The 23,373-nt window shown below is 39.5% G+C and overlaps 1 protein-coding gene across 1 annotated transcript in view; it reads right to left on the bottom strand.

Annotated features, from left to right (window-relative positions):
* Positions 1–23,373, bottom strand: part of usp13 (ubiquitin specific peptidase 13) — a 93,340-nt gene that overhangs the window by 11,325 nt on the left and 58,642 nt on the right. The window contains exons 13-17 of the mRNA XM_069896987.1: positions 21,766–21,940; positions 20,535–20,623; positions 18,970–19,092; positions 9,493–9,519; positions 1,291–1,434 (exon numbers count right to left, since the gene is read on the bottom strand). Of these exons, the coding sequence (XP_069753088.1) occupies positions 1,291–1,434; positions 9,493–9,519; positions 18,970–19,092; positions 20,535–20,623; positions 21,766–21,940 (558 nt within the window). The remainder of the gene's footprint in view (positions 1–1,290; positions 1,435–9,492; positions 9,520–18,969; positions 19,093–20,534; positions 20,624–21,765; positions 21,941–23,373) is intronic.

Genomic DNA, 23,373 nt, shown 5'->3' with positions numbered 1-23,373 from the left:
ATGCTGAATATTCTGGATGCTTGAGACTTATTCTTACAATGCCTAAATAATATATCTGCAAAAGACAAAAATACAACAGGTACACTGTACTTACACAAATGTATAAAACTTAAAGTATTTTATTTTCAGTCACATTCTTTGAAAGAATTTAACCGTTGCTGCATCTGAAGTTTCCTTCCATTCTCCAGAGCTGTCCGAAAGTTGAACAATAATATTATAGATAATTAACCCTTCCCTCCCCCAAGTTTACAGCTAAAGCCTCTGACCGGAGCAACTTTTACTAAGAAGGGACAGGGAGACACTTTAAGAGCGTCATGCCATCTGCAAACAGCATCAATCTGCTCTTCATCCTGGGCGACACAATTGCTGTTTCACACAACTATATTCAAACAGCTGCTACAAGCAAAGCATGATAAGGGCCCTCCACTGGCTGAATATTTGCTCCCATCTTCACGAAATGGTTATGTGTTACAATTTTAAACTTGCATATTTTTTTACCTATTGTTTTATTCTTATTTATTTTAATTTTTAAATTTGATTTTCTTCATTTTTTACCAGCCACTTGAGGCTGTGACTTGCTTGAATTCCAGGTACCAGGGATTTTACTGCTGGTATATAATTGCTCTAGCAATGATGGTCTGGCTTTCAACTGCTACAACCTTACATGTCCCATGTACTCTCTGGCCCTCCTTGTTTTTTTGATTTTTGTAAGCTTTTTCCATGCTATTATCTCCTTATGTGGTTGGTCATCAGTTTTTATATCTTGCTTAAATACCATGAACATTTCTGCTGTGTTAAGGTGATATATAAATAGAAGTTGCAAGATCTAAAATTTCAGTGCAGCATGTCTGCCAAGTCAATGACAACATTTCCACAAGTATAATCAATGAGCCATTCTTTGTGTCAGCATGCCCTTCAGACTGGTTTGTGGTCCTCATTTTACACCTTAATTTATTTTCTAAAGATCCTTTTGAAAGCTGTACAAACAATTTAAAATATGGAATAAAATCTGAAACACATATACTGCCATAGTGGTAATCAATGATCTAGGCATCAGATTTCACAGAATGCATAAAATCTGTAAATCCTTCGATCAACATCACTTCATCTTTAAATTTCTGAATAACTAATTGTAGTTTTATGCTTGGTTGGTGTGAATACTGCCAGAATAGACATTCCATCAACAATAACAAACATCTTGTTGAAAACTGTAAATTGAATTTATTATCAAACATCTTGTCAGAAAACCCTGGTTTACACTTTGTCCATCAGGCCCTGTTCTAAGCTTACCAGGTTCTTCCATGTGTGCTATGATCCAGTTAAAGGCCAACTCGGCCCCCAAATTTCCAGTGTAGTACACAGCTTTCCGACATGCCTCCAGGGGAAATCCCATCTCAGCCAGCTGCATCACTGCAGATTCATCAATTTCCCGAGCTTCAGGAAAAAAGGGCAGAAATGAAAAATCACTAAATAAAAGCTTGGTATTCTCAAGCTATAACTCATATCAATATACCATCAGACAATTGACTGCATATTAAAGAAACCATCTCTCTATATACTGTTAGTGATTGAAACAGACAGGACACAGATGGGTGACTGTCAGGGGAGGTAAAAGGAAGGGATGGGTAATGTAGAGTACCCCTATGGACATTCCCACAGAGAATAGGTATGCTCTTTTGGATACTGTTCGTGGGGGTGATCTACCAGGGACCAGTCGAGGGGGTCAAGTCTCTGGCACAGACACTGGCACCTTGGCTCAGAAGGGAAGGGCTGAGGAGAGGAGCGCATTAGTAATGGGGGTCTCATTGGTTAGGAGGGCAGACAGGAAGTTTGTCAGAGAGTATTGAATCTCCCGGTTGGTATGTTGCCTCCCAGGTGCCAGGGTCAAGGAAGTCTTAGATCGACTCCACAGCATTCGGGAAGTGGAGGGAGTCACATGGGGATCAATGACATAGATAGAGGTAGAGATGAGGTCCTCAAGAGGGAATTTAGAGAGACAGGAAATTAAAAGATAGGACCTGGAGGGTGGTAGTCTCCGGATTTCTGCCTGTGTCATGTGCTAGACAGGGTACAAATAGGAAGTTATGGCTGATGAACATGTAGCTGAAGAGTTGGTGCAAGGGGCAGGGCTTCAGATCCCTAGATCATTGGGATCACTTCTGGGGAAGATCAGACCTCTATAAAAAGGATGAGTTGCACCTGAACTAGAAGGAAACCAATATCCTGGCAGGAGGGTTTGCTATAGCTGTTGGGGAGGATTTAAACTAGCTTGGCAGGGGGAGGGAAATCAAGAATGAGAGTGAAAGGATAGGATAGTAGGGAGACAGGGAGTTATGACGGAGAAGAAAATAAATAGTAAAGAGTTAGTCAATAATGACATTAAGGAAAGGCAGGTGAGCAGGCAGGAGATAGTGCTGTTCAACAGGAATACAGCACAAACAATATCAGTATCGGGTCAAAGGGCACTATACTTAAATGCAGATAGGATTAGAAACAAAGGAGATGACCTGATTACTCAGATTCAACTGAAAAGATATGACATTGTGGCCATTACTGAAACTTGGCTCAATAAGGCATGTGATTGGAAGCTCAGTATCCAAGGATACACAGTCTATAGGAAAGATAGGCAGGTGGGTAAAGGAGGGGGGCTCTGATGATCAGTAATGACATTAAATAGAAAAAAGGGACATAGGGTCTTAAGTGGTAGAATCATTATGGGTTGAATTTAAAAATGTCAAGGGTAAAAATACCATATTAACAGTTGTATACATTAGGGTTAGGGTCCTCCATCAGCCAGCCCCCCCCCCCCCCCCCACATCTCCATCGGGCACACAAAACTCAAAATGGTCAAACAGTTTACCTATCTCGGATGCACCATTTCATCGGATGCAAGGATCGACAATGAGATAGACAACAGACTCGCCAAGGCAAATAGCGCCTTTGGAAGACTACACAAAAGAGTCTGGAAAAACAACCAACTGAAAAACCTCACAAAGATTAGCGTGTACAGAGCCGTTGTCATACCCACACTCCTGTTCGGCTCCGAATCATGGGTCCTCTACCAGCATCACCTACGGCTCCTAGAACGCTTCCACCAGCGTTGTCTCCGCTCCATCCTCAACATTCATTGGAGCGACTTCATTACCAACATCGAAGTACTCAAGATGGCAGAGGCCGACAGCATCGAATCCATGCTGCTGAAGATCCAACTGCGCTGGGTAGGTCATGTCTCCAGAATGGAGGACCATCGCCTTCCCAAGATCGTGTTATATGGCGAGCTCTCCACTGGCCACTGAGACAGAGGTGCACCAAAGAAGAGGTACAAGGACTGCCTAAAGAAATCTCTTGGTGTCTGCCACATTGACCACTGCCAGTGGGCTGATATCGCCTCAAACCGTGCATCTTGGCGCCTCACAGTTCAGCGGGCAGCAACCTCCTTTGAAGAAGACCGCAGAGCCCACCTCACTGACAAAAGACAAAGGAGGAAAAACCCAACACCCAACCAACCAATTTTCCCTTGCAACCACTGCAACTGTGTCTGCCTGTCCCGCATCGGACTTGTCAGCCACAAACGAGCCTGCAGCTGACGTGGACATTACCCCTCCATAAATCTTCATCCGCGAAGCCAAGCCAAAGAAAAAAGATATACAGGCCCCCAAACAGCAGCCGGGAAGTGGACTATGAGTTGCAACCACTGCAACTGTGTCTGCCTGTCCCGCATCGGACTTGTCAGCCACAAACGAGCCTGCAGCTGACGTGGACATTACCCCTCCATAAATCTTCGTCTGCGAAGCCAAGCCAAAGAAAAAAGATATACTGGCCCCCAAACAGCAGCCGGGAAGTGGACTATGAGTTACAGCTGGAAATACAAAGGACATGTCATAAGGATAATATCAAAATAATATGGGGGATTTTTAACATGACAGGGGATTGGGAAGAACAGGAAATTACTGGATCCCAGGAGACAGAGTTTGTAGAAAACCTAATAGATGGCTTTTTTGAACAGCTTGTTGAGAAGCCCACCAGGGGATCTGCAGTTCTGGATTGGGTCATGTGCAATGAACCTGAGATCATTAGGGAGTTAAAGGTCATAGAACCTCTAGGAAGCAGAGATCATAACATGGTTGAATTTAATTTCAAACTTGAAAAGGAAAAATGTTATTGGATGTATCAATTTTTCAGTGGAATAAAGGAAATTATGGTGGTATGAGAAAGGTACTGGCTCAAGTCTAATGGAAAAGGAAACTAGTCAGAGGAACAGAGCAGGGTTGGAAGATAAAGCATGCAGGAGGGGCGTGGCAAGATGGCGTAAGGATCAGACGTGCCTTCCAGTCCTCTCCTGACTCTATCTTATTGTTTTTTCTAGAAATGCCCGTTAAAATTCTTTTAAAGTTTAGATAATTTCAGTGCTGTTAATTTAACTTATGATGGTACAATTGATGGAAAAGAGAAAAAAAAACGACAACAGATCATCAAAAAACTACATTTTCCAAAAGTTCAAGTTTTGGAGCCTACCTACAGGAAAGACACCGGGACTCAGCGTGAAATGGATCCCAGGAGAGAGGACAGTGTTCGGATGTAGAGCTCTATGTTACATCGGTAGAGTCCCCTAAAGAGGGCGCCAAACAGCCTTTAGAACAAAGAGTTACCCAAAGGCATTTGTCAGCTGTAGAGGTGGCGCTGCAAACTGCATCTCTTGAGATACAAGAATCTATATAACTTGATGTACTGGGATAATTTAATACATTATGGACTGGGGAAAACCCCGGCCAGCGTCCTCCAGTCATTGCTGGAGAGACTGTGGCTGGGGTTTCCACACGCAGTCATACTACAAGGAAGGCAACCAGAATGAAGGAAGGAATAGAAGATCCTTTGGAGAAGCAGGAATCTGTTGAGCCAAAATCTCTTCCAATTGAAAAGATTTTTGTGAATCTTGAATCTAAATTATCTTATACAATGCAGGTATTATTCAAGATTATGACTGAACTTGGTACTAGGTTTAATACTTTGGTGAAAATACATTCTCAACAGATGGCTGAGTTTGGAGCTTTTAAGCTTGAAGTGAGATAAATTTAATTCGTGTAAAGAAGATATAGACGAAATACGGGATCAAGTTTTTGATGTGACCAAAATGGTCGAAGACTTACAAACTCAAAATAAAAATTTGGTGAAAAAGATTGATTATTTGGAAAACCAATCCAGACGGAACAATATAAAGATTATTGGTTTGCCGGAAGTATGGAGGGACCAGACCCAATAAAATATTTTACTGAATGGATTCTGCAGGTGTTGGGTCAAGAACATTTCCCGGAAGGTATAATACTGGAACGTGCTCACAGAGCCTTGCGTAGAAGACCTATTTCAGGTCAAAGTCCAAGACCTGTTTTGGTTCATTGCTTGAATTATTATGACAGAGAAATAATTTTACGAGTGGCTATTAGAAATGCACAACAGAGAAAATCACCCTTGATGATTCAAAATAATCCAGTTTTCTTCTATGCGGATTTGAGTCAAGAAGTTATGTTCCAACGACGGGAATTCAATCCTGCTAAAGAGTTGTTGTGGAAGAAAGGTTATAAGGCAACCTTTAGATATCCAGCTGTTTTGAAGGTTTTTCAAGATGGTTGCCAACCAAGGTTCTTTGATTCTCCAAAGGAAGCTATAGCATTTGCTCAAGAGCTGCCAATTACTCAGTTTCAACAGAGACATAGTCCACCGCGATCTCCAAGGAGACAAGAGATGGAAGAAAAGAGCCGTGCTCCAAGAAGGAATGGTTGTAATGGTGACTCGGTAGTTGGAGCTGATTAAAAGAAGAGTTGTCCTTTTTTTTTCTAATTTTTTTTAAATAAAAGGGATATTAAATAATGATGATGTTAGTTTGAGATGAAGTGAGAGTTGGGGGAGAGAACTGGATAGGCACTATTTCCTGAAAGTCATCTGCTACGTGTGAGTTATCTCACACCCATTTTTTTTGGGGAGTTACCGCATTGCGCGGTTTAGACGGGAGGGGGTATTTTTAACCTCCTTCCCGTTTTTTCTTTTTTTCTTTTTTATTTGTATTATTAGATTAAAGAGTGAAGGGTTTTTTTTGTTTAAATATAAAAAAAAGCATAAGAAAGTATTTGATTGTTTAAAAAACTAAAAATTGATGTGGTTTTTTTTGTAAAGTTTATTCAGTAGAGAAGGAATATCTGAAATTTAAATGTGAATGGGATGGATAAGTTTTTTTTAATATATTTTTTCTTTAACTTTAAGGTGAAAGGAATGGTAATTCTGGTGTATATTATTTTGCTATTTTAGTTATAGAACGAAGGGAATAATGGTGAAAGTTATAAATTGAATTGTACAATTTTTAATGAGGCTTGAATTTTGTTTGTGGTTTATGCTCCATTTGTTGAAGATATAGATTTCATTGTAGATGTGTTTTTATTATTCGGATATCTGAATTTTAACATAATGATTGGGGATGTTTAAATGTGGTATTGGAGCTTTTATTGGATAACTATTTAAGAGTAAAAGGGAAAAATGGTGGAAGAGTACTAAAATTGAATTGTACAATGCTTAATGAGGTTTGAATTTTGTTTTAAGATGGTGGTTTATGTGACTAATATGATGATAGATGTGAAGTTAGTTGATATTTGGTGAAGGTTTATCTCAATAGAGAAAGTTTTTTTTTCATCTTTTTTTTCATGCTATAATTTTTTTTTAAGAATTGATTATTGTTTAAGAATTTTTGATAGATAATGTTACTAACTTTACTAATTTTTTATATTAAGTTTGAGTTAAATATATGTTTCATCTTAACTCCGTTTGTTAAATATATGCATTTAAGTTTGTTTTAAATATGTTTTTTAAGTCTGTTATTTTAGTATTAATTACTTTTCTTTTTGTTAGTATTTTAATCGGTTATGTTTTTGTTTTTTTTTGTAAGTGGGTTTTTTTCTCACATATATTATTAACTTTATTAATTCTTCACTCTTTATTTTGGGGGGAAAGGGGGGGTTGGACTAATTTGAGTTGGGTTATTAATGTGTAATAATTATTGGGGAGGGTATAGTTTATTTCGATTACTGATATTGTATTGTAATTTTATTATTTTATTCTTAATTTTTTTTAATGTGATCCTATATGTTATTCATGTTATAAAATCTTAAATAAAGTTTAAAAAAAAATAAAGCATGCAGGATAGATCTATTCCAAGGAAAAGGAATGTGGCTAACAAAAGAGGTGAAGGCTAAGATAAAAGCAAAGGGGAGGGCATACAAGGTAGCAAGATTTAGTGGGAAATCGTAAGACTGGGAATCCTTTAGAAGCTTACAGAAAGAGACAAATAAAGTCATTAGGACAGAAAAGATGAGTTATGAAAGAAGATTGGCAAACAATATAAAAAATTTTTTTTAAATACATAAAGAATAAAAGAGAGACATGTGTTGACATAGGACTGATAGAAAGCTGTGCTGGGTAGGGTTAGTTAGAATAGGTTATAAAGAGATGGCAGAAGAACTAAATCAATATTTTTTGTCAGTTTTCACTGTGGAAGACATTAGTAATATCCTTGACAGACAGAGGCTTCAGGGAGTAGACTTAGATACAGTTAGGATTACAAGAGAAACTGTGCTAGGCAAACTGAATGGATTAAAATTGATAAATCTCCCAGAACAGATGAGGTGAACCCACGGGTTCTGAAAGGGGTGGCTTTGAAGATTGTGGACCCATTGGAGTTGATCTTCCAGAAATCTATAGACTCTGGCATGATTCCAGGGGATTGGAAGGTTGCAAATGCGGTTCTGATATTTAAGAAAGGTGGGAGACAGAAAAAAGGAAACTATAGGCCTATTCGTCTGATGTCAGTGGTTGGGGAGGTATTAGAGTCGATCCTCGAGGATGAGGTTATGAAATACCTGGAGATGCATGACAGGATAGGTCCAACTGAGCATGGTTTTTAAAGAATAGATTCTGCCTGACCAACCTATTAGAGTTTTTTGAAGAAATCTCAAGTAGGATAGACAAAGGGGAGGCTGTGGATGTTGTATATTTGGATTTTCAAAAGGCTTTTGATAAGGTACCGCATGTTAGGCTGCTTATTAAGATGAGGGCTCATGGAATTTCAGGGACGATATTAGACTGGATAGAAAATTGGCTTATAGGCAGGAAGCAAAGGGTTGAAATTATGGGATCCTGTTCAGGATGGCTGTCTGTAACAAGCGGAGTTCCACAGGGGTCGGTGTTGATGTTGCTGCTGTTTACAATCTATATTAATGATTTGGATTTTGGAATGAATGGTTTTGTGGCCAAATTTGCAGATGACACCAAGCTAGGTGACAGAACAGGAAGTGCTGAAGAAATCTTAAAGTTGCAGAAGGAGATAGACATACAAGGAGACTGGGCAAAAATATGGCAGATGAGATACAACGTTGAGAAATGTACAGTTCTAGATTATGGCAGTGGAAATAAACAGACAGAGTACTATTTGGATGGGGAGAAAATTGAAACCTCAGAAGTGCAAAGGGACCTGGGCATCCTCATTCAGGGAAACCTAAAAGTGGGATTGGCAGTGAAGAAAGCGAATGCTATGTTGGCATTCATTTCAAGAGGAATAGTATATAAGAGAAAAGAGGTGTTGACGAGGTTCTAAGGGGCACTGGTAAGACCTCATTTGGAGAACTGTGTGCAGTTTTGGACCCCCTGTCTTAGAAAGGATGTGATGCTGTTGGAGAAGGTGCAGAGGAGATTTATTAGGATGATTCCCAGAATGCAAGGGCTGGCATATGAGGAATGTTTGGCAGCTCTTGGATTGTATTCATTGGAGTATAGAAGAATGAGAGGTGATCTCAAAGAGACATTTTGAATTTTGAAAGGCTTTGACAGAGTGGATGTAGACAAGATGTTTCCCTTGGTGGATGAATCAAGGTAAAGGGGGTCACAGTCTTAAAATTAGATTTATCCTTTCAAAACAGAGATGAGGAAGAACTTCTTTAGTCAGAGGAAATGGATTTGTGGAACTCACTGCCGCATACAGTGGTGCAGACCAGATCATTGGGAGAATTTAAACAGGAAATTAATAAATATCTAATTAGTAAGGGAGGGTATCAAGGGATATGGGGAAAAAGCTGGAAATTGGAATTAGATGTGAGCATAATGCAGCTTAGAGTAGAGTCACGGAACAGATTCAATGGGCCTAATGGCCTGCTTCTGTTCCTTTATCTTGTGATCTTATGAAACGTGTTGCTTAAAAATCTGTGCTATGTATGAGAATAAACCAGATCATTTCAGGAATTATATTTTCATGGAAAAAATGATCAGAATGGACTTAATAAGAGTGTTAATCAAATTGGCATCAGAGCTTTGCAAGCTTATTAAGGTTTTAAGATCTGAGGCTGAAGGTATGCAAATGTTTTGGGAAATTATTTTAGAAAATAAACATTGAAAATTTGTGATTAGAGTGGAATATGGCACACTACTGGGAAAAGTAAAAATAAAAATGATACATACTCTCCATGAAATGGTTCAGATGATGGCCTGAAAGATAAAGCAACAAAATTAGTTTTACTCTGTTACAAGCCCAGAGGACCGCAAAACCCAGCAGCAATAGATATTCACCAAGACAAATGGTTAAACAAAAGTTGCTTTTAATTATCTTTAAACATGAAAACAGAATCACACTTTAACTTATCATTATTAACTTAACCCCTTCTAATTCTAAGTGCAAGTGTTTGTAATGTGTGTGTGTGTAAGTTTAGAAAAGTTCTTTGGTTCACCGTCCAATCTCATTTCTCATTCCTCCAAGTTCACTGGTTGTAGGCAATTCTTACACTGTGCACAGAATTTAACATTTATGAAGTTCACCAGGCTTTGGTGCTTGAAAGGTAAATGGTTACCGCTCAGGAAGGTTCTTGTCAGTTTTCAGAGAGAGATTTATTATTCCTGGGCACAAACTGATCCCTTTTAATCAGCCACACCAGAGACTTGCCAAAGAAACTTGCCCCATCAGGATTCTCCAGATGATAACCTCTTTCTTTCAGGGCATCATAGAGTTCCTTTTTGTTTCTCTTATTCCAAGTGAAACATTAGACAGCCAGACCTCTCCTTTTGTATGAACCACAAGGGCTCTGACTAGGCTGAAATAAGCAGTCACAACCTATCTTCCAAATGGGGTTTTCCACAAGCTTGCCAGCTTGTCCTGTTCCAGTCCCAGCTGCTGCTGCTGACTGTAAAACTTCAGATCTGAATTCCCTCCCTCTCACTCTCTCTCTCACTCAGAGAAAAAACTTGTTTCACTCTCTCTGCTTGCAAAACCACGTGACCCTCTTAGAACAGCAAGTTTCATTCCAGACATCCTATAACTCCAAGGAGTTCTTTCATCTGTTGCCTTTTTGTAAACAACAATCCATTAGTGATGGTTTCTTGGGCACTCACCAAAGCTTTTGCAAAGGTTCTTGGAGCTGGCCTGTTTAGCATGTGCAGAGCTCCAATATTTTAAATAGGATCAGTTTTAAAGTGTTTGTATGTGACCTACACTAAAAAAAACCTGCCCCAATTTATCTCCCAAAAACATATCTATAATCTGTCACACCTCCCTTATAAATTATAAAATGGCAGCACTGCCAGAGCTGCTCCAGACTCGAGAGAGTGGCGAGCAAAGACACAGTACTGTTCCTGTAACCACAAACATGTACAGTATCAAATGGCCTGTTAGGGGAGCTGAAGGTGTTTTTAAATTATAACCATGTGACCACAGGTCTGCATCCAAGATGGTGGTGTCTGTGCTTGGCAGTGGCCACCAAGAGTTGCAGACTCTGGGAAGCAGTGGACTAGCACAGGCCATCAGAAATGGAGAAAACAATTCCCCACCACCCCAAACCCGCCCCCCCCCCCACATTGATAAGGAGAAGCAAAGGAGATATCCCTAGAAGTCAGTAACCATTGAGGACTCCTTCCACCCTGCAACTAGCTAAAATTAGTGACAGAACCATATTCTTGAAAAGAAGCAATGATCATGCTTAAGGTCTCTGATAAAGGATGCATCTCCACTGGACATTTTATTTTGACACTCACAGATTGTGTCTGAGGTAACAATAGAGTTGTCTGTACTCCCGATAAAACATGAAGACAAGAAGAAACTGGATTGCACTATGTCACTTTCCTCCTGCAGTGTAATGACAATCTTGTTCCAATTTCCTTTCTGAATCAAGGGCACATTGGACAATGTGGCTGTTGGAAGTATGCAGAGTGGGTAATTAGTGATCTTCTTGCATTGTTAATTTGACAAATCAGCCACAATAGTCTGCTAAGTTGGACAGGAGGTAGGGAGCAGAAGGAGGGATGTCTCACTCCCACTTCGAACTGTGCCATTTGGCAGAATCATCAACACAGGTCTCTTGGTGATTCAGTTGGAGTTCAGCTGTTTGAAGAAACAGCATTAATTATTGGAATGACCTGCAGCAGCCATCTCCAATGATACCTTACACATCACCTTTGCTTGGAACAGACAGGAACAATAATGAAAAGGAGGAGGAGGGAGCAGGGGGGGAGGGAGGAGGAGGAGGACGATGACTACTTGATAGAAGAGAGAGTTTAATCAAGAAATCATATTCATGGAGCAAAACCTATATTGCGAATGTTCATGCGTACATTAAACTGTGGTGATAAAGATGGGAGGTATCCTAAATTGTGTCTCACATCAGGATCCATCTGGTGCTAGTTATAGGGTCTTACTTTTTAAAAGTTTAGATAATTTTAAAAAATTAGACATACAGCATGGAAATAGGCCATTTCGGCCCATGAATCTGTGCCGCCCAATTTACACCCAATTAACCTACACCCCCAGTACATTTTGAAGGGTGGGAGGAATCCGGAGTGCCCAGGGAAAACCCACGCAGACAAGTGGAAAATGTACAAATTCCTTACAGACAGCGCCGGATTCAAACCCTGGTCCCGATCACTGGTGCTGTAAAGACACTGTGCCAACTGCTACATCAACCGGGCCATTCCTTCTTTGTGAACTTCTCACGACCGCAGGTGAAGGTAGCTTTCTATTCCAGAAAAAGAGTATTTCATTTCTTTCTCTTTGTGTAAGGGAAAGGCAGTGTGTGCTGAGACACACTAAAATAGGGCTTCCCTGAGAGAAGGGAGTGATTTGCTGTACATTTGATTTATACTGGCTTGTTCTGTCTTCCACCAAACATTCTTGCCTTAATTACCCTGAATTTTTCTGAGGGCCCTACTGTAATTTGTTACACACCAGCTTCTAATATTTTCTCTGTGACAAATTTTAAACTCTCTGGCCAGTAGGTTCATATTTATGTCTCATTGCCCTGAATAAAAGAACTTTTTTCACTATTTTCTAATTTATTGGAACTTTTCTCAAATCTAGGGAATTTTGAAAACCACAATCCACTCACTGACTATTTTACAAGTCACTTTAAGACTCCAGATGAAGTCCCAACCTTGGACTTTGGCCTTCACTCCAATAATTTGCTCAGGACTACTTTTACTGTTGTCTATGAATTTACTGACTTTTTTCTGAATTCATTCCTCCTTTCCAATCTGATCTGGGACTTTATTTGCAAAATTTGTGGTGGAGATCAAGAAAAAAATCCCTACTTAATTCTTCTGTAGTCTTTCATTATTAATTCTCTCGCTTCAGTTTCTGGAAAATCAGTGCTCACTTTGTTAACTAGTTTACTTCTTAATTATCCACAGAAAATGTTACTGTTTTAATATTTTCTGGCTACCTTTGTCATATTTTAATATTTCTTTCTTTATAATTATTTTAGCAATTCCTAGCTTTCTTATATCTATACCATTATCTATCTGTGTACAATAATTTACTTCTTCTTTAAGGGGAGCATGGTTAGAATGGTTACAGCACCAGTGTCCAGGATTCGAATTCGGTGCTGTCTGAAAGGAGTTGGTATGTTCTCCCAGTCTGTATGGGTTTCCTCCGGGTGCTATGGTTTACCCCCACCCTTCAAAATGTACGCGTTTGTAGGTTAAATGGGTATAATTGGATGACATGGATTTGTGGGCTTGAAGTGCCTGTTTTACTAAGCTGTATGTCTAAATTTAAGCATGACATGATCGTTAACTTGTTTAGTTCATTGCGTATGTTGGGTTCTCCCTTGGAATTTTTATTTCTCAAATTTCTGACACTGCACCTCCAGTGACCAATCCTTTAAACTAATCTGCTAGTTCAGGTTAGTAAACTCTGTGTTCAGGCTCTTAGAGTTTCCCTTAATGAAGTGCAAAATATTAAAACTTGAATAAACTGTTTAGGTCCTGCCACAATCGACTCAATACTGTGGTGGTAATATCTCCATAAGCAGTGCATGAAATAGTGATTCCTGAGAAAGATCACATTGTCCAAGGCACAATTAACTCATGTTATTCATTTTTTTAAATTCAGTCTTGCCAGTAATGTATCCTGATTTGCGCTGAATTTGATATTGAATGGGCAGTTGAACACCACAGTAACAGACAAAAACTGTTTTTCTCAAAAAGATGCACAAATTTAGATTTATAAAGGCTTCTGCTGTGCTAACTGCCTGTTGAATATCAATCTATGCACAAATCAGAGCATATTATGGCAAGACTGAAGATGTTGATTTAATCCTTCTGAATCTGTAATGTATGGAATCCTTCCCTTTTTCATCACCTTGTTGAAGATTAATCTAGCACTGTGATACCGCAAATCCCTGGAAAATTCTAAATCCTTCTCAAACACAATTTTAATGTGACTAAACATCTCTGATTTCTTATGCTTCCTATTTCTGTGGCCCTCATTTTGAGCTACAAGACCAAAATCCATAGGAATGTTTTCATGGTACGTATGATTCTCAGCCATTTGCCGATATGTAGATCCTAAATTAATCAGTTTTACAAATCCTGAAGCCTGTAAAAGATGCTTCTGATATTAAAGATTCATCACAGATTTTAATGAGGTGAATGCAGTAGAAGGCCATCAGGTCTCCTCAAGAATTTGTAATCATTAGTGTGTAGCTAGCTGCTACAAGCTATAGCTCTGCAGAGCCTTTAGCGCAGGAGAGGTTATAGCTGCATGCAGGTTAGCTCAGAAAAAACACGCTGTTCCTGGAAAGAACGACACGAACCCCAGTTGAGTGGAGTAAACACTGAGCTTTATTGGACTCACAGCCCTGCTTTTATTCTCAAGCTGAGGGGCGTGCTCAAAGTTCCCTCAGCACTGATTGGTGCATTTGTGATTCGCTTTCCTTGATAGGCCAGTTAGGCTCCTTTAGTTGTGGCCAATTGGAGGGCAGTGTTGCGGGCCTCGGGCAGCTTGCTTGATTGTCGCATTCGGCCTTCATTTTGTAAGGGGGTTGCAAGAGGCTGCCACAAGAAATGTGTTTCTCCAAGATAACCAAAGCAATATAGAAGACAGAAACATGGCCATTGGGTCCTCTGAGCTCATTCAGCCATTCAACACAATCACCATTGATCATCAACTGCAATATCACATCTCAAGCACTTTCCAATTATGCCTTGATGCCTTGTACCAGCAAATGTTTCAATTTCCTTTTTAAAAAACATTCAGTGAATGTGGTAGTGAATTCCAGGAATTCACCGCTCCCTGAGTGAAAAACATTTTCCTCATGTCATTCCTAAATCTCTTGTTCTGTATCATGAGGCTGTAGCTCTCAATCCAAATCCCCAGCCAAGTTCACTATTTCCACTCAGTCCAACCCTGTAAGAATTTAATTGGATCCACTCTCATTCTCTTATGTTCTAGTGAAAAAATAACAGCAGCGCTGAAGGAGGTGTGGTAATAGCAGCGCTACTGTTGGTATGGACCAGTGGGGAGTGGAGATACACCACTCCTCCATGGAGTCCGACTGCCCTTCCCAACTAACGATGGCTCCATACAGGCTTCATACAGCCCAGTAAAATTGATTTTAAAATCCTTCGATCATGGATTCTGGGCCTAAGATGGCAGCGCTTACGATCGGCAGCGGCCACAAGGAGTTTCAGACACCAGGGAAGCAGATCACCAGCGCAGGACACCAGAAAACAGAGAGACAACCCTTCCCTTTAAGAAGGAGAAGCAGAGGAGACAAGGGACTCAAATGCTAAAGAACACACAGGTGGTGGGCTGTTGGTAGCTCATGGTGAGGAACCCATGCAAGCTGTGGGCTTCTGGTGACTATAGTCAAGGAACTCGCATCAGGCTTCAGACCACTGGAGGCTGGATGAAGGGATACCAGGTATCGGAACCGAGAAGCAAGAGAGTGCCAAGGGCTTCCTGATTGATTCGAAGGTTTGAATCTGGAGCTCAGGTTTGGACTGAAGGCTGTATGGCTGCAGAGGCTGCAGGAGCACTGAAGGCAAATCCATGGACATTCAATAACTTGAGGGACTCCCTTTTGCTTCTCTTTCCCTGATTGTACGGGGCACTGGGTGATTTCTGCTGATCGCAAATCTTTGTCTGCCTTACAGTAAACTAAAGGAAATTCTGTGGAATATCACATTTTCTCCTGTTCGGCTCCGAATCATGGGTCCTCTACCGGCACCACCTACGGCTCCTAGAACGCTTCCACCAGCGTTGTCTCCGCTCCATCCTCAACATCCATTGGAGCGCTTACACCCCTAACGTCGAAGTACTCGAGATGGCAGAGGTCGACAGCATCGAGTCCACGCTTATGAAGATCCAGCTGCGCTGGATGGGTCACGTCTCCAGAATGGAGGACCATCGCCTTCCCAAGATCGTATTATATGGCGAGCTCTCCACTGGCCACCGTGACAGAGGTGCACCAAAGGAAAGGTACAAGGACTGCCTAAAGAAATCTCTTGGTGCCTGCCACATTGACCACCGCCAGTGGGCTGATAACGCCTCAAACCGTGCATCTTGGCGCCTCACAGTTTGGCGGGCAGCAACCTCCTTTGAAGAAGACCGCAGAGCCCACCTCACTGACAAAAGGCAAAGGAGGAAAAACCCAACACCCAACCCCAACCAACCAATTTTCCCTTGCAACCGCTGCAATCGTGTCTGCCTGTCCCGCATCGGACTTGTCAGCCACAAACAAGCCTGCAGCTGACGTGGACTTTTTACCCCCTCCATAAATCTTCGTCCGCGAAGCCAAGCCAAAGAAGAACATGACAATAAAATAATCTTGAATCTTGAGCACAAACCTATTCAACTCATTTTTGTCATTCCGTTTGAAGAAATATATGTCCTTTGCCAAGTATTTTTAAAATCTTAAAAATATTATATTTGGCTCCCCCTTCCATATCACTGATATGTTGATGATGCATCCTGCAGTTTCCATTAATTATTACCCATCACCCGTCACTTTCTTATTCTCTTTACTGTCAGCTAGTTTTCAATCCTTGCCAATATAATATCATGCCCTTTAATTTTGCACATGGCCATTTAATTTTTTTTCAAGTTTTCTGAAAATACACATGCACCCTGATTCCCTTTCCTATTTTGGTGGTTTCATCCTCAAGAAACTCCAGAAGGTTTGTCATACACAGTTTATCTTACAACAATCCACGCTGAGATGGCAAACACAAGTAATCCAATACCTAGGCATACAACTAGATAATAATCTAGGCCATCTATACAAACTAAATTATCAGCCGTTAATGAAGAAATTACAAGACTACTTAGAACATTGGAAAGATATACCACTAACACTGATAGGAAGGGTAAATTGCATTAAAATGAATATCTTCCCAAGGATACAATATCTATTCCAATCATTACCAATTCACCTCACAGAGAAATTCTTCAAGGAGCTAAAGAAAATAATATGGAAATTCTTATGGAAAGGGGGGAAACCGAGGATAGCGCTAGATAAATTAACAGAATGGTACAAACAAGGGGGCTTACTGCTACCAAACTTTAAGAATTATTATAGAGCAGCACAATTAAGATACCTATCAGATTTTTATCAAACAAGGGAAAAAACAGATTGGACCAGATTAGAGCTAGATAAAATAGGGGAGAAGGTACCTGAACATGTATTATATAAATGGGATGAAAAGCTGGTCCAACATAGGAATTCACCAGTACTGCACCATCTGCTCAACATTTGGAAGAAGATTCACGTAGAAAGGAATAAAACAAATTATCAACTACCAAAATTAATATTGACGCAAAATCAACTAATCCCCTTCACAATAGATAACCTTTCCTTTAGTGAATGGGAGAGAAAAGGGATCAAAAGAATAGAAAATTGTTTTTTGGGAAATAAATTATTATCTTTTGAACAAATGAAGTACAAATATGGTATAACTCACAGTACAATGTTTGCACACCACCAACTGAAAACCTACTTAAATGACAAATTGGGAAGCAGGCTGAGGTTACCAGAAGGAAGCAATTTTGAATATGTGATTACAGACGCAATGATAATTAAAAGATTTATAACAAACATGTACATCAAACTGCAAGAGAAAGAGAATGAGGAAACAAGCTGTAAACCCAAACAAAAATGGGAACAAGATCTAAACATAAAGATAAAGAATGAAACATGCTCTGGAACTATGAAAAATACAATAAACACAAGGTTACGTATGATACAATATAATTGGTTACACAGGCTATACACCACGCCCAAAAAGTTAAATAAATGGGACCCAACAGTATCAGACAGATGTTTTCACTGTAAGGAGGAAACTGGAACAACAGTACATGCAATTTGGGCATGTGAGAAAGTGGAAAAGTTTTGGGAAGATCTAAATCAGGTATTGAATAAAATCACAAAAAGCAACATACCAAAAAATCCAGAGATCTTTCTTCTAAGTAATATAAGAACTAAAGAACCTGGACTCGATTTGGATAGAGGACAAAAAAGATTTATTATGATAGCCTTAGCTGTAGCAAAAAAATTTATTATGTCAACCTGGAAATTAGAAGATAGCCTGAGAATACAGCAATGGTACATAGAAATAATAAATGTATTCCATTGGAAAAAATAACATATAATTTAAGAAATAACATCACAGTATTTGAACAAATTTGGGAACTGTACATGCCATATTAGGTGGACCTCCACCTAAAATGACAGAAGGAGAAGAAGACGAAAGGAACTGACCCAGTATGTAAAAGTAGATGACATACATTTCTTGTTTATTTTCATTGTGTGATGACATGGTTTAATGGGTTTAATGTATCATATATGTTGAACGTTGAGTGGATGGGGAGGAGGGTGAAGGTGGGAGGGAAGGGAGGGGGGAAAAGGGGAGAAAATGACACTGTGTATATTCAAGAGGGAAATGTTTGTGTGTATTTTGGTCAGTACGGTTCATAGTATGAAAAATAAAAAAAAAATTAAAAAAACAATCCACGCTGACATCATCTAATCCTGCTCATACGGTTAGTATAGCAGCTAGCGCCAGAAAACCTGGTTCGAATCTGGCGTGTCTGTAAGGAGTTGGTACATTCTCCCAGTTTGCGTGGGTTCTAAATGCCATATTGCCCACCTCACTGACAAAAGGCAAAGGAGGAAAAACCCAACACCCAACCCCAACCCACCAATTTTCCCCTGCAACCGCTGCAACCGTGTCTGCCTGTCCCGCATCGGACTTGTCAGCCACAAACGAGCCTGCAGCTGACGTGGACATTACCCCTCCATAAATCTTCGTCCGCGAAGCCAAGCCGAAGAAGAAGATTATCTTCTTTATATTAGTCTGCAGCATTTTCCCCACTGCTAAATGGTCTGTAATTTCCTCCATTTTTAATATAGTGGGGTGACATTATTGTCCTCAAATCTGTCATAATTATTTCTACATTCTGCAGAACTCTGGAAAATAATCATTTATGCATCCATTGTTTTCCCAGCTCGCCACCCCTATCCACCCCTTTGGTACTTTAGAATGTCGTTTATTGAAATCCTTGCAAACAAGATGCGTATGCACTCTTTCAAATAATGGTATAAACACATCATGGAAAGGAAGGAAACATTTGTAAACTGTAAATGAAGATGGCAAGGTTATGAAAGAATGAGGTACCTTTGCTTTGATATGCAATGACGATGGGTGGGGAAATGTCAGGGAGTTCTTCCTCTCCAGGTTGTAAACCTGTCGCTCTTAGGTGGGAGATATCTAGGAGATCTGGCATATCTATTGAGACATCTGAAACACAATGCAGATGAAGACTGTGGACATGTAAAGTGCCTTACAATGTTAATGATTTTAAAAAAAACAAAAATTGGTTTCAAATTCAAGAAACAATAAACAAGAAATGATTTTAATTAAAACTACAGTATTTCACCATTTCTCCTTTAGGAAAAGGGACAGCTGAGGCACAATTGATTTAATGATCCAAATAGATAATAAAAGAGCAATTCACTGATTATTTATGCAATTTGGTTCATGGCTCATTTATTGGTACCAGAGTAGGATTAAAACACAATATGTCAAAACAGTAAAATGTGAATCATGTATTATTTACTTAATAGAGTAAATACAATGTAGAAACAGGCCCTTTACCCCAACTTGCCCATGCCAACCAAATTGTCCCACTCACACTCGCCCCACTTGCCTGTATTGACCTATATAACTCTAAACCTATCCTATTCATGTTTCCGTGCACGGTTTCTTAAACTACTTCCTCTTTCACTCTGTTCCATATCCCCACCACCCTCTGTGTAAAAATTGTTTCTCCTTGGGTTCCTATTAAAACCCTCCCTCTCTCTCTCACCTTAAACCTATGTCCTCTGGTGACCAATCCTCTTTCTACTTTGGACAAAAGATTCTCTGATCCAGTCCTCATAATTTTGTGCACCTCTATAACATCATCCCTCAGCCTCCTGCACTCGTAGGAAAAAAGTCATGGTTTGCTCAACCTCTCCCATTAGCTTAGGGCTCTGAGTCCTGGCAACATCCTCACAAATCTTCTCTGCACTCTCTCCAGCTTGACAACTTCTTTCATTCAGCACAGTGACCACAATTGAATACAATACTCCAAACTGGCCTCACCAATGTATTTTGGTGTGCCATTTTATATTTTTTTGTAAGATTGCTATCAAATATCTCACTGTTTTTATTATGTGTGATTATTCATAGACATCCTCAATCTGTTACCTTGAATGGACAGCTGAAAGGATGGTGGTAGAGTGGCAAAGGTTGCACACAGAGAGTTTTGTTGCCCTCTTCAGGAAATTAGTTCCACCTAGGAACTAGCAACCATACAGCCGGGATGCCTAATGTAAAAACTGACAGCAGAATGGAGGTTCTTAACATAGATGTTGCCATTCGAGGATAACATGAAAATAAACCAGGATCATTATCAATGGGAAATAGACAGATCAAAAAGTGTTCACTCTTCTGAAAAGAATGACAGCCAATTATGTTTGCCTCCACAACTTGGAAATTAGTGCACCAAAATGTTCCTCCCCCCCCCCACCCCCATCACAAACAACACAAACCAGTACCATCCTGTGGTGTTTATTGACCAACTTGTTCAACAAGGCAGCTCCACCGTGACATTTCATTTTGCACTGTGAATATTTTCATTAAAATATATTGCTAAAAAACTTCCCCATTTAAAATATGACAGATATCTAAGAGCTTACCTAATTTTTTTGGTACCCAATCGATTCCAAAAGTAAATTTTTTTATTTGAATCACCAAATATTCAGGAAATGAAGCAAAGTGGATTGTCCTGTGATGAAAACAAGATTCAACTTTAAATGTCATAACTAGTTAAAATATTTTAATTCATTAAACAAAAATTGCTTCTAATATTTGGCATAGTTTCCATTTTTCACAAATCATGAGTGATAGAGAAAAAGAAATGTGAAACAACATAACAAGAATTAGACTGCAATCAACTGCTGAAAATTTACACCGAAACGGAATCAATAAAACTTAATTTTGTTCTGACATGATCACAGCATGAGATTCAACTTTGTACAATTGCTTCTATTTTAAAACTCAAGACTATTCATGTATTTTTTTAATGCTTAATCATTTAAGGAATGAGTATTTTAAGTATGAATTATTAGTAGGGAAATCTGGTCACAGTGAACTTGCACACTCATTTTTGCCTTTGATATCAATTCACAAAATGGCTTGTTATATCAAATTAAATGAATACAAAAGGTAGTAGTAGTGAGGGAAAAGGAGGTCAGAAATCACAGTTAAATAAATAACTTGATTCACCTTGTATTTTCTAAGGCTTAATACATCAGTTCAAAGATAACAAAACCACTATTTATGCACAGAATCTTACACAACGATGGCTGCTAACTGACATGTCGGACTTCATGGCTAAGCATTTCAACATCACGCATTAGCACACAGAGAGTTTGAGCTTCAATTAATAGAGTGCTCGATAAAGATATGCAAGCTCTTCTGTGATAGGGAGAAGAACATGACTGAATTGCCATGTTTATTTTTAAACTGAGAACCATGGCTGAAGAAATGAACTCCTGCACACCAAAAAGTGATGACAAAGAAAGGCATCAGATAAAGAAAGCAATTAAAGGCTGAGAAATTCGACAAGTTCTACAGTTTTGAGATTATTCAAGGACCAGTGCGTGTATTTGGGTAAGGGATATCAAGACACAGATTTCAAAGAGTTAATTTCATTGAAGCATCGACCAAGGTAGAGATGTGTTGATTCTGGATAAACAAAGGGGCAAAAAAGTTACTATTGCTGGAACCAAATGTGGATGGGAGATCGCAATCAAATCAGCCAAAATCTCATCAGGTTCAAGAAGCTAAGAGCCCTGCTCCTGCCCCTAATTTTTTACATGCTTCACAAACCAACAGGAATACAAATTCCAAAAACAACCTACTTACTTTATTGCTGCTGACTTGGCTTGAAGTGCACTACTCCAGAAGTCATTGACATTTTCTGGCTCTTGAAACGCTTGAAGACAAGCACTGAATGGAATTTTGGCACGAACAACCCCTCTTAAAGGTCGCATGGCAATCTCAGCTTCTCGTCTCTTTATTTCATATGCTACAAGTTCTTCTGTGGAAATATCAAAAGGAATTTTATTTAAAATTATATTAAAAACTGTTATTCAAAACATTCACATCATATATATTTATTACACGTTGGAAGTCATGCCCTTGAATTTTTTTTTATAATTGGGCAGCACAGTTAACATTGCGGTTATCACAACTCTGACACAGTGCCGACAACTGGGGTTCAAATCCGGCACTGTCTGGAAAGAGATTGTACATCCTCATGGGTGTGTGGGTTTCCTCCGACCTTACAAAACATACCGAGGTTGTAGGTTTATTGAAATATTTGGGCGACACGGACTTGTGGGCCGTAAGGACCTGTTACTATGCTACATGTGTAAATATAAAATTTAAATTTTATGTAATGTCAAGGTCATCCTAGTATGACCCAATCCTAAAGGTGCTAATTATCTCAAAACCAGCTCTCTATTCGATTATTAAATACATGAAAAATTAGGAAATGGTGAAAATTTGTTTTTACTGTGATTTATTTTCATTGTTTGATGTTATTCTAATCAGCGTTCAGGTTTATGAAAACATCTTTCCAAGGAAGGTGTCATCTTCACGACTTGACACATGGAAGTCTAGATATCAGCTGAGTCCCTGGAGAAGCCCAGACTGCACCAAAGGAAAAAGGATAAACTGTAGAGAACAGTCATTTCAACCTTTATCAATCACACACCACCCTCCACTGTCATATTGTGACCACGGCAGTGAACAGCAGACACAGCCCCAGTGCACTATAATTTTTGCCTGAGTTATGCTACTGCACAAAAATAAATATAGAATAAATGAGCCAGATTTTGTCATTTCCATGCAAAAATAATTAAAACCATTATTCTAAAGCTCAAGCTCAAGCCATTAAACATTATTTGATAGCATTCCACACCAAAAGTCCCTGCAGAAAATCAGAGCTGATGGTGTAGGAGGCAGCCTAGGTCACTGGGTATATTTAAGGCAAGGATTGATAGATTCTTGATTAGCCAGGACATCAAAGGTTATGGGGGAGGACAGGCTGTGGGGCTGAGTGGGGAAAATGGATCAGCTCATGATTAAATAAAGGGCAGGCTCAACGGGCTGGATCACCTATTTCTGCTCCTATGTTTTATGGATAAAGGGCTGGCCCTCTAACAAGAAACAGAGAATGGGCATAAATGTGATCTTTTCTGGTTGGCAAGGGTGTAATAAATGGTGTGTCACAGAAATTTGTGCTGGGTCCTCAACTTTTCTGCAATTTATAGAAATGATATGGATGAAGGCGTAGTACCAAGTATGCTGATGACGTGGGTACTAGTAGGACAGTAAGTTATAAAGAAGATGAGAAACAGAGATAGATTGAGTGGAAATTGATCTAGCAAATGGAGCATAAGGTGCAAAAATGTGAAAATCTCCATTACACAAGGAAATATAAAGGTGAACCACATAACCTGAATGGTG

The sequence above is a fragment of the Narcine bancroftii genome, chromosome 9 (genome assembly GCF_036971445.1).
Source record: "Narcine bancroftii isolate sNarBan1 chromosome 9, sNarBan1.hap1, whole genome shotgun sequence".
NCBI classification, from domain to species: domain Eukaryota; kingdom Metazoa; phylum Chordata; class Chondrichthyes; order Torpediniformes; family Narcinidae; genus Narcine; species Narcine bancroftii.
This window is presented reverse-complemented; position numbering and strand designations above follow the sequence as displayed.